At 34.3% G+C, this 12,016-nt stretch overlaps 2 protein-coding genes across 2 annotated transcripts in view; both read right to left on the minus strand.

The window, feature by feature from the left end:
- Window positions 1-305: 305 nt before the first annotated feature.
- Window positions 306-5,862, minus strand: LOC136810339 (E3 ubiquitin-protein ligase RNF213-like). The gene is made up of 9 exons (XM_067066895.1): window positions 5,848-5,862; window positions 5,042-5,305; window positions 4,706-4,847; window positions 4,114-4,191; window positions 3,450-3,919; window positions 2,969-3,172; window positions 2,717-2,806; window positions 2,392-2,561; window positions 306-1,500 (listed from the first exon to the last, which is right to left on the minus strand). The coding sequence occupies exons 1-9, from the start codon at window positions 5,860-5,862 to the stop codon at window positions 1,344-1,346; spliced, it is 1,590 nt and encodes a 529-aa protein (XP_066922996.1). The 3' UTR covers window positions 306-1,343.
- A 222-nt stretch (window positions 5,863-6,084) lies between these two features.
- Window positions 6,085-12,016, minus strand: part of LOC136810233 (E3 ubiquitin-protein ligase rnf213-alpha-like) — a 63,792-nt gene continuing 57,860 nt past the window's right edge. The window contains exons 76-83 of the mRNA XM_067066801.1: window positions 10,307-10,342; window positions 9,985-10,134; window positions 9,440-9,509; window positions 8,574-8,608; window positions 7,766-7,869; window positions 6,835-6,988; window positions 6,338-6,512; window positions 6,085-6,197 (exon numbers count right to left, since the gene is read on the minus strand). Coding sequence (XP_066922902.1) covers window positions 6,097-6,197; window positions 6,338-6,512; window positions 6,835-6,988; window positions 7,766-7,869; window positions 8,574-8,608; window positions 9,440-9,509; window positions 9,985-10,134; window positions 10,307-10,342 — 825 coding nt within the window. The 3' untranslated portion in view covers window positions 6,085-6,096. The remainder of the gene's footprint in view (window positions 6,198-6,337; window positions 6,513-6,834; window positions 6,989-7,765; window positions 7,870-8,573; window positions 8,609-9,439; window positions 9,510-9,984; window positions 10,135-10,306; window positions 10,343-12,016) is intronic.

Below are 12,016 nucleotides of genomic sequence, written 5' to 3' on the forward strand. Positions count from 1 at the left end.
CCACCCTCCATGTAAAATTTTTTTCTGGAAGAGCTCAATGCGAAAAAGTTTGTAAATTAAAATCGATGAGCAAGCAAACGATATCACTCTTATTTAAAAACAAAACCGTTAAGGGCTACTTAGACTACACAATATATTGCCGAACAATATTCGACAATAAGGTTAGCATAATTTTACAAAGAATTTTTTTCGACAGCTAACTCTTTCTCCTAAATGGTTACAATACTGTGTCTAATTTTGCACTTCGCTATATAAATGCAGGCGGGAATCCAGGATAATCTCAGCAAAGTCAAAAATTTGATACATTTCAATTCTGAAAGATTCTTTTAATAAATTTTAAGTAAAGCAAGAAAATTTTAAAGAATTAAAATAGAAAACGTAAGATGGTGCAAAATTATGCTAATAAAACATAAAATACTAAAATTTAATTCATTAAATGAATTTGACCATAAAAATATTATAAGAATATTTTAGAAGTGCCCTTTTACAAATTTCTAATGAAAAAACGTGAAGAAATAATCATCTCAGCAATTATGAAAACATAAAAAATATTATCTTAAATTATGTACAAAAACAAAAAAAACATGAACAAAACAAAATGTTTAACATTTTAAAGAAAATATTGCAGTTAACCTGAAAAATTCGCCCTACTTGTAATATTATCTTCCCAGTTTCCTAAATTATCGGTAGCAAAATTATTAATATCAAAATTCAAAATTATTCAAAAACAATATTTAGGTGCATATAATAAACTAACGCGACAAAACAAGCAAAATATCAACAATTCTATTTTACCTGACTGTAATTATCTTTCCTTCTAATTTCCTAAAAATATTCGGTGGCAAAATTAATTACAAAAATTACGTTACTATCTCTTAAATCTACATCCTAATTATCAAATTTTATCAAAGATAGTAACAAAATATTGAATTCAAAATTTTAAATTTTGTGGTAAATAATGCTATTAAAATACTTTCAAAATAAACTTTTTGTTGTACAAAAAGAAAGTTCTAGGTTCTCCTCGGTAATATTCTCTACGAAGAAATTTTTAATTTCTTTCAAAGATCTGAGAATATTCATAGAATTTATTTTTCTGTAAATAAATTTGACTTATAAATTTGATTTTCCAACTGTTAATTCAAGTCCGTTCGCAATCATACGCATAATGTTTTTTTTACAAACACTCAAATTTCATTGTTTTTGTAGTTTAAAGACAAAGTGCTTGGACGTCGTTAACAATTAATGTATAACAAAGTGCTTAGACGAGAAATTGATTTTACAAATTTTAAATATATGGTTCATTTGAATTAATTCGTTATTTCAAAATAAACGATCGAGAGATCTCATGTGTCCTCCTTTTTCTTTTGGTAAGTATGTGCAACCATCTTCCAAAAATGAAAAACATTTGCTGTCAATACTTCGTCAGGAATATGAGAAATGATTTCAACACTCATTACCTTGTCATTTTGATCTTCGTAAACTTCAAGAGATTCACCCAGTCTAAAAATGCCAAAAATGTCAAGCATCAAGGGTTACAAATACGTCAAATTTAAACAGTGTTGACAATGGAGTAGGCCTTTTTATAAATTATTTAAAGTACAAGTTTTGCCTCGTTTTGAAACCATTATCAATGTGATCAAATCCCTTAAGTGTTATCTTTGCAGATGAGTAAACTATTTTTGAATTCCCCTAGGAATCAATTACCATAGCAATATTTTGAAAACGAGGTTAGCGTTGCTCGTGACGTAATTTATGAAAATGTTTATCGACGGGAAAGCTTTAAAAGTAAACCTATAAAGTCAGCGTTTTAGAAAGGCTGCACGAATCTTTTTGCATTTTAGCTTTTTGTATTTTAGCTTGGAGATATGCCTAGCATTAGAGCATTATGCTTATTTTTATTACCGAAATTGACCCTAAGAATGCTAATGCAAATTTTAGTGAAGTGGAAAATTACCTTACTATCAATCTTATATATAGTATGTTTTGGATTATAATATTAATTAAAGGGAGGTGGAAGATACGCACGTTTTTTGTAAGTTTTATTAGCTTTTTGACTTTTAAGCCCAAAAATTTTCTTAATTTTACCATTTTGTGAGTAATTTTGTATAATTTATTTAGTTTGTTCTTATCGAAATGGGCCATTCCATTTTATATCCATACAGGTGGGTGGACGAACATTTCCAGGGGGTAATAGACAAATTTTTGTTCGCCCACCCTTACTTTTCAGGTTATGAAAATAATTTTTCCAAGACTTCTTTTGCAAATTTTGCCATTTTTCAGGGGGTATTACAACATTTCTAAAAATCTTTTTTTGCCTCACCCCTCCCTGCATGGAAATTTAATGGAACAGCCCAATAGTGTACCTTAAAAAAAGGAAATAAATGAACTTACGATAACTCTTCAGAGCCAGCAGGCTTGGAATCGATATCACCACAAACCAGAAATTCAGTCAATAAGCAAATCAATTCGAAAGAATCCAAATGGCGTAAACTACTTTTCACTTTGTTTTCAAGATCTTCCGACATGTCTGAACAGTATCGATTTTGACAATCGAATGGATTCTGTAAAGAAAAAAAAAGTTCACTGTCCCTGTCCTTTTAGAATGTAAATGGGTAAGAAGTAGGTGGTAAGTATTAAATGGTAGGTAGTAGGTGGTAGGTAGTAGGCGTTTCGACGTGCTCTTTTAAATGTTATTAATAAAATGAAGAAATTTTACTTGATCTTGCATGTCCAGCCGTATGGCGCGTTCAATGGTCAACATCAACCAAGCTGAATACAAATGTTTCAAACGTAACGTACCTCGCATCTAAAGAAAAGAACGCCGTATTAAAATAGTATTTAGTGGGGAGGGGGGGGTCATGATTTAACCTAATAAATAAATGATTGATTGAAGTCGTAAATTCCTCAGATTTCGATTTCAGATTTTGAGCATGTAGATAGTCCAGAATTAAAAAAAAATCTGGCATACCGTTCTACTAGGAAGATATTTTTCGACGTTCATTTTCAAAGAATCTTGAAGATATTTCTCGTAAGGCTGTTCTTTATCAGCTGGTGTGATTGTTGACGTCAAAAATCCGATAGAAATTTCAACGGCGTTTAGAGCGTGTGTGACGTCAGAAATTTCTTTCAATTCCATCACCATTTTGCGTTGGTCTCCAAAAAGCATGTCGCACTGTAGGAGAAAGAAGTAAACATCTATAACATATAATCTGCTTGAATTTCTGAGCTCCAATATTTTTTGATGAAGCTGAGTAGATACGAAGAATTCCAAAGCTACCATTTAGAAAAACTTATTTTGGTGAATTTAGCGAATCTTGCCAATTATGAGTTCTCGTCAAAATTTAAAAAAAATGGCGCCTTGCCAAATAAGTTCCTTGCAGAAATTTGCCATCCCCTGTTTGTACTATTTCTCATTATGGATCATTTAAGATTTGAGACACCATCAATACCTGATCAACGTTTCTCTTAAGATTGGTGAATTTTCGTGCACTGTGTACATCGTCCAAATAAACAAACTCTTTCATTTCAAATCGAATCATAGATTTCCCATAAAATAACTTGTCCGTCAAATGTTGAGAAATCTTCTCCAAATTGTATTCCACTTTGGTACCTTTACCAAGTTCCAAGGAATAATCACAATTCGTGTAGACCAATGGAAGTAGATCTGCCTCTGCCGAGTAGTTCACCAAATCAAGGTCTTTGATGCCAGTAAGAGATATAAAATTTTGTGTTTTTTCATCTGGTTTCTTCTCAAACTGGGCTTTGTATGGTAGACCACACTCGTTTTGATGGAAAGCTAAAAAGTCAGCCAGAGCCATCAGACCAGAACCATGACCATGTGCTTTCATCAGGAAATATTCAAGAGGCGTATCCAAGGAGTAAGCCTGGTCGAAACAGTCTTTATCTGCTCGAAGTCGACCTGTAAAAAGAAAACATGATAATAAGAGAACTTTTTCGTTTTATGATATTGGAGAGATGAACTCTAATTTCATCATCCCCCAAAACAACTAAAAATACTTCCCATTCCCCAAACGTACGAGTACAACTCGAGAAACAGCTAATTAAAGAGTTGACTAAATGGATTTTATTGAATGTAAAGCGCAGGTCGCTTACCGTGTTTCTGCAGTCTTGTATTCATTTCTTTCCAGAGCTTAGAGATCTGACCAACGAGTTTTTTAAATGTCTTGAAATCTAAAACAATACATTGACAGTTCAAATGGAATCGAAGACGCTCAAACAATACATAATAAGCATCAGATGTAATTCATTTATGTATCTTTGGCTATCGAGAAATTTTTCTTCCGTATGTTCACAAAGTTATTGATTCAAAGAAGATGAAAGAAGAGAATTATACGCCTACTAACCCTAAACGCCACAAAGGGATTGGGTCGAGTTTACCAAGAAGAATAAGGTCAAAATTTCGGTACCTGTTAAAAATTCAACCCAGCCTTCTTAAGGCCGGTCTCCACTTGCACACGCGCTTTGATCGCACTTTTTCGAGCAAAGCTTCCACGCTTTTTTTGGTCAAAAGAAAAATGAAGCAACTCCATTGGCGAAAAGTGCGATCGAAGCGCACGCAAGTGGGAACCAGCCTTCTTACACTTGATAGGTGTGATAAGCGTAAAGTCTTGTCCCAGTGATGCTTTTCTCTATTCAGTTGATTTAATAACCGTCCTTATTTAGCGAACAGAAAAATAAAACAAACCTTCTGGTGTTTCTTTAATTGCATCTCTCAGCGTCTTCTCTTTGGCAGTTTTCTGATCAATACGGAAATTGAAGCGTCGGACGAGGATTTCATGTAACTGAAGAATCTTTGGGAGATCTTTAATCTTGGCAATTATATCCTCCTAAAAACCGAATATCAAACATACAACTCATTACTGAACATTCTATAATTCTAATTTCGAAAAAAAAAACTAATGGCTTTTAACTTTATATCTAAGAAAGATATATCTGATTACAAATTTGAAATCACCATGGTTCAAATATCCTGTCATATAAAGGGTCATGATTTTAAACCCATAAAAAGAATCAGTCTTACGTTATCCACAATGGTCGCCATTCTTTTAATCGAAACTGGAACCTGGGCCATTCCAGCTTTTTGTTGAACAACAAGCCGAAAACTGGCCAAATTGATAGTAGACCAATAACCCCAGAGTTGAAAACAACGTGACGGGTGGACATCGTTGATCGTTGATGGATATGGAAATTCAACTTCATACAAATGTCTCATCAAAACACTTTGTAAGGATCGATCATCTTTGATCAAAAGGTTTGTGTAATTGTCCAAGTCATTTGCGTAAGTCTAAATTGTTTAAAATGTTTAATTAGCCTTTTCCAGAAATAGCCCCCCCCCTATGTTGAGGGTATCTGACATCCAGGCGGTTTAATACTATATGCGGATATCCAGGAGGTAGGTAGCACTTTATAAAAGGTAGAGGCTATTCAGGGGGTGCAGGACAAAATGCATGGATATCCTCAACACTTCTATTCCCTTGGATATTCAGTTTTATATTAATTTTCCCTAGCATTAAGAACTGAAAAAGAAAAATTTTAGGGTTAAATGGCAAAAAACAAAAACAACCGAGCCTTGTCAAAAGTTCTTAGAAATCGTTTAAACAGTCATTGCTACCGTGGCTTGTTAGTGCCATGCGTAAACTACTCATACTTATAGGCTCTAAGTCAACTTACAAGTATTAAGTCGACTTAATAGGGCTAAGTTGTAAGTCAACTTAGAAGTACTAAGTCATAAGTCAACTCCGTAAGAAGCAGGCCTTCTTTTGTTGTGTATATAAAAGGGGTACACATTGATATGCAAAGCAAGGTTGGGCATATAATGTTGTGTACGGCAATAATGGGCATGTTTTGTGGCCAAGATCATAAGGGTTGATCTAAAAAGCAGGGTAGTCAATTTATCAACTTGGCAATTAAGTCGGTACTTGAGCACTACTAAGTTGACTTAGTACTTCTAGGTTGACTTAACACTCCTAAGTTGACTTAGCACTACAAGTCGACTTAGAACCTCTAAGTATAAGTAGTTTAAACATGGCACCAACAAGCCACGGTACATTGCAAAGTCAACTTTCGAGAATTTTTTTAACTCACGTCGGTGAACCTCTTGATAATCTGTTCATCAAATCGTTTTTCATTCAAAGTCCGACCATTCTCTGTGTTGAGATGTTGAACTTTCATTGCATCTAAACATAAAAATTTAGACATTAAATCCAAGTTCATTTTCTAATTTTTACCACAGTTACAGTGCAAAGTCTCTCTTTTCGACCATTACAGCGAACTTTGGTAAGCTTTTGGTAAAACTTTCATATCCTTTTACACTCACCATTTTTGTTAGTGTTTTTCATGAGTATTTTAAGCAGCAAATGCACCACAAGTTTTGCTCTATCTTCATTCAGATTCAAACCTTTCTTGATGAGGTAAAGATCGTGTAAGACATGCTCCGTGAAAAATTGGATCACATCTTTGGTTGGGTTGGGCGTGATGAGGGCGTGGATGTCCTGTAATTGTGATATTTAAATTCAAAGGTGAAATTTTGTTCATTGATAACGGTTACGATAACTTAGTATCAAAATTTAGAGTTCGAAATTTAAATCAGGAAGGTTTTTAATTGTTATTTAATATTTTTGACAGAAATGACTTCTTATGCCATCTCATAATTTAACTGTTGTTTCTATCATTTAAAATAGTATGTGAGTGTATCAAGCCGGTCGAGATACAGTATAATTCAAAACTGATAAAAATGACCATGAACATTATAATGAAAACGAGCCAAATTTCAACAACTCGGCGATTTTCAAGGTAGCATCTTAATAGACATACCATTTGATGACCTTTCAAGTATCCAAGAAGCATTGAAAGGTGGATGAGAATTCGTTGTAAAACTACCGAGATTCTCGTCAATTCTCGTTCAGGAATAGCATCTAAGGAGCGTTTCTTTGCATCACCAAGACAATGACCAGGTTTTGTGTCATCTCTATGGTGATAAAAGATCAAGGAGAAAAATTCAAGAAAATTGCTCGATACTTAAGTCTATTCACTTTAAGTGTGCACTCCTTTGCTACCATGTTGAAACCATAGTCGTATTAACTCTAATTCGCTGGTACATGGGTTTAACAGGATAGCAAGAAAGAGCAACAACTTAAAGCTTACACTTTAACAAACAGATTCGAGGATGAATACTAGGTCTACTAGGTACAGTCTACTGTCTATAATTTGATACTATTTTATTCGAGAGAGGCAACTGTGGCAATTAAATCACAGAAACATGACTCGAGAGTGAGATAGAAAGATGATTGTCTACAGTAGAATGAAAAATAAAAAAAATAAAGTGGACCTTAGCAAATTATCAAGATATCAAAGCATCTAAATTTCTCAAGTTTCCCAAAGTTCTCGTTAAAATGTACTCCAAAAATGGAGAGGTGCAAATTAATGGAAAATGCCAGATACAAAAAGTATTCAGACATTTCCAATTATCGACTGAGACCATGTTTACACGTTACGGGTTTTGTATCGTTCCGGTATGGTTTCCGTTACGGATTGAGAGTGTTCATATTGGTTTCGGAACGTTTCGGAGCAAGAAAACGGAGAAGTTCCATTCCAATAAAATTGGAACGAAACCGTTTCGATCTGTTTTGCTTTGAAACGTGTTCTTTTTTGACGTTTCGAATTTTGACGTTCACACTTGTTTCGGAACCGTTTCGTTTCGGAACGATACAGCACGATACGTCTGAACATGGTCTTAGATACATACTTTGCATTAGTAATCAATTTCTGTCCGGGCAGAATACTGTGATTTGAGCCACCAATAGTCCTTCGACATTGCGGACAAGCAAACTCCTGCATTGCACCACCACACTAAAATGAAATAAGTAGAATTGGCGAGTTATACCGAGCTGGTGTAGATGGACCCGTTCCCTTCGGTTTATATTTTGTTTATATGCGACCCTGGCCTTTGCTCACACGCGGATTTTCTGACCTGGCCTTAGAAACTGAAATGGATATTATTTATCAAATATTATAACAATGGTACCTGACACCTAATGACCCGGGATGATTAAGCAGGATCGGTGTGAGCAATCTCAAAACTAAAAAATCTTGGGGTTAGAAATAAGTCAGAGGAGTCTGGATGGAAATCCTTCAAAAAGGAGACAAAAACAAACGAATCAGGGCAAAAACGTTCGGTTTTGAGATTGGGCCATTCCATTTTATATCCATACAGCACAGGGGAATGGACGAACATTTCCAGAGGGTATTCCGAGAAAACTTTAAAGAATAAAGGTAAAGAATTACTCTAAAATTTAAAGGGGTAAAAGACTGATTTTAGTTCGTCCACCCTCGCTTTAAGATATGAAAAAAATCTTTCCAAGGGTATTTTTGCAAAATTTACCATTTTCCAGGGGGTCCACACATTTTCAGTAATTTTCTTTTGAAATGAAAAGGTTCGTCCACCCCATGTATGGTTTTTTAACGGAACAGTCCATTGTTCTAATAAGAAAGCTTTCGACAAATATTGACTAGCTTACTCCTGACAGTGCATTATGGATGAAAATAGGTATTACCTCAGTGATAACATAAGGGTATCCACAAGGACATTCTACAAAAAAAGTTGTAATGATACATAGTTAGAAGAGTTAAAGAAATTTATCTTTTATTATGTATCACAAAACACACTTCTTTAGATAAATCAGGCCTAATACAGGCCTTGTTTTCAAATGAAAGAATTACTTCAAAGGACATTTACACATGTAATATGTTTTCCCACATGATAATAATTTTTCAGTAATTGCTAGTAAGTTAGAGGTAACGAAATTGATTTTTTCGTCTTAAGAAATTGCACACACTTCTTTAGATAAATCAGGCCTAATATAGGCCTTGTTTTCAAATGAAAGAATTACTTCAAAAGACATTTACACATGTAATATGTTTTCCCACATGATAATTTTCAATTTTGATACAAAACCACAAACGCTCCCATGTCTAAAGACAGTTGAAGTATCATAGCAACAAGTCTTTGAGAACGAGGCTACGCAATTATTTCGAGAAGAGCGTATTGCTTCTTTTTTTCTTCCGCGATGCTATTTTTGATAACTTAAGATCATTGAAATAGAACTTTAAAGATAACTTTTATATACAAACAGTATGAAGTAAGGCCTGAATACTAATGTATCAACTACTGACGAACAAAACTTGATTAACAAGCGGGAATATCTAACCAAACGGCGTTAGATAGCTTGAACGATCAACTTGATTTTCTTTATGATAATTTATGAACCATATAGATGAACCCATAGTCTGCGGTCGGGTCAGAAAATTATCTTTTTTTCACCCGGCCAGTTTCCGGAAACACTACATTTTTTTATTTTTGCCTGATATACAAAGTATCACAATTCATGATAAAATTTCAAGGAACATTCCAGTTACTCACCATAGCGCTTTGTACCAACAGCCATTATTGCAGAAAAATTATCACTCGGCATGGCAGGAAGGTAACAGTTCTATGCGTAAAAGAAAGGGAATAAATTAGTAGATTTCTCACATATTTTTTGACTCCGGAAAACACTCTTTTATTCAAAAGGGATGGGGAGTGGAGGCATTCGATCTGAAAACCACTGTATTTGCGGACAACCATTTGGGTCTCAAAATCAGAGCTTTTACAGTGCAGAAAAAATTAAGCAAAATTTGAGCAAAAAATCAACCCTAATGGTGCATTTTTTTACTAATCTTTTTTTTAAATCTAAGAAAGAAATGGTCAGATTTCCCAAAATTTTGCCATAACAACGTTTTTCTAACTTTTTACACGCTTACAGAAAACTTTCTCTCGCGACCCTTAGAGTAGTTTGGGAAGCCTAAAAAAGGTACCCCTCGAGGCCGAACCCTAGCCTTGAGTGCCTAACCCCCTCCCCAGATTCAAAAGGCGATACCTAAGGAATAGAAGTAGATGATGCTCTGTATAGATTTTTCTATGATTACCTTCAAAGTTTGAGGACTGTTTGCAAGCGCTTGGAACACGGCGATGAAATCACTTTTGGAGTGTTTCAAAACCACAGCAAGATGGTATAAGAATTCCAAGATGTTTTTGTCATCATTCTGTCTTGTCATTGTTAAATAGTTGTCCAAGTTCTAGTAAAGTAAGTTGAGGAAAAATCAAAATATAATAGCCGCATTCTTTTCCACCGTTCAACATAGAAAAGTAAGTTATGTTAAATCTTTTTATTCAAAAATTCTTTACTCTGAAAATAAACTGCACCAATGAGAACACGCATTCGAGTATGTATTAATATTGTTTACATACCTTAAGTTTCATTTCTTTTGTCAAAACATCCTTTTGCTGAAATAGAGAAGGGAATACTGTAGTTGCTTTTACTGCACATATAGAAGATACTATTACAGGCTATTTGAAAAAAGGCTACCGCCATACACCTTAAGGGAACTTATTTTGGTGGAAACTAATTTTGACGAATTCGGCAAATTTAGACAAAGTTCGCCCAAATTACCTTGTCGGCCCTTTTTACGCCGGCCCTTATTGGCGTTATTTTTAGGCTCTTGGCGTAATAAAGGCCGGCGTTAAAGGGGCCAGCGTAAGAGGGGCCGAAAAAGTAGTTCCCGCCAGAATTACTATTTTGCTCAATCGCCAAAATAAGTTCTCGCAAAAATTAAATTTTTTGGTATTTTGCCTAAATAACTAAAGTCTGTCCAGATATAATTGGCAGTGGAAACAAGAATGCCTGTAACTTTTGATAGTCAAATATAATTATGGAAATTTTTTTTGTTTGTTTTAGAGAATCAAAAGCGCTATATTTGAATGTATTTTTGGTTGAAAAATTCGCGATTTTAAGCGGTTAAATTTGCGATTGCAACAATTGAGCTTTTTTTCTACGTATGATATAACGTTCATTTTTACACCAGTGGTAGTTCAACCTTAGGTTAAGAAGTTTTTTAAATTTCAAGGCAAACAGAAAAGTCCTTCAGAAGATATGGGACCCGAAATACCCCTTGGTAGCACTTTTCTGTGAAATATCAAATCTCCAACTTATTACTAAAAACGGGGGTAGTGATATGATTGATAAAAAAACAGTTTTTCGATCATAACACATTTTACGATCTGTTTAATGACCTCATAGCCAAACTGTGTTTAGTGTTTTGGGAATTAGCAAAGTTCTTTAGACTTAAAAATAGCAAAGGTAATATAAGTTCATGCTTATCTTTTCAATAAAAACAATTATACTGTGATTTCAATTCGTTTCGAGATAATAAATGATACCAATAGCAATAATACCAATGCACCAACACTTAAAGGGACATTACAGTAGTAAAATGTAAACATTGCCCGAACCACGTGTCATTAAAAAGAACAATTAAAATCACGTGTCCAAAACAAACTTGTAAAACAATTGAACAATCAAAATTAGCCATATTTGGTTTGATTTTTTATTTTGACATGTGACATTTGTTTTGATTTTGTATCCGCTGCATACAGTTTGTTTACAAAAAAGATAACATAACCCCCGTTTTTAGTAATAAGTTGGAGATTTGATATTTCACAGAAAAGTGCTACCAAGGGGTATTTCGGGTCCCATATCTTCTGAAGGACTTTTCTGTTTGCCTTGAAATTTAACAAACTTCTTAACCTAAGGTTGAACTACCACTGGTGTAAAGATAAACGTTATAGCATAAGTAGAAAAAAAGCTCAATTTTTGCAATCGCAAATTTAACCGCTTAAAATCGCGAATTTTTCAACCAAAAATACATTCAAATACAGCACCTTTGATTCTCTAAAACAAGCAAAAAAAATTTCTATAATTATATTTGACTATCAAAAGTTACAGGCATTCTTGTTTCCACTGCCAATTATATCTGGACAGACTTTACTTGAGTTCACAAAAAAGCTTCAAATAAGGCAAAATAGAACAGATTTACGCTGCCATTCCATAGTATGAACCCCCCCCTTTTTTAAGGGGGGGGGATCCGAGTTTTCAAGGAAGGCTTTATAGGGGGGGGGATG

Source organism: Clytia hemisphaerica, unplaced genomic scaffold (assembly GCF_902728285.1).
Source record: "Clytia hemisphaerica strain Z4C2 unplaced genomic scaffold, Clytia hemisphaerica genome assembly, whole genome shotgun sequence".
Lineage (NCBI taxonomy): Eukaryota > Metazoa > Cnidaria > Hydrozoa > Leptothecata > Clytiidae > Clytia > Clytia hemisphaerica.

Coding starts and splice junctions, on each gene's coding strand:
- LOC136810339 (XM_067066895.1), bottom strand. Junction 4,192..4,705: donor AATTAAAGAAACACCAGAAG/GTTTGTTTTATT, acceptor GTATTGTTTTAG/ATTTCAAGACATTTAAAAAA. Junction 1,501..2,391: donor GCTGGCTCTGAAGAGTTATC/GTAAGTTCATTT, acceptor TGGCATTTTTAG/ACTGGGTGAATCTCTTGAAG.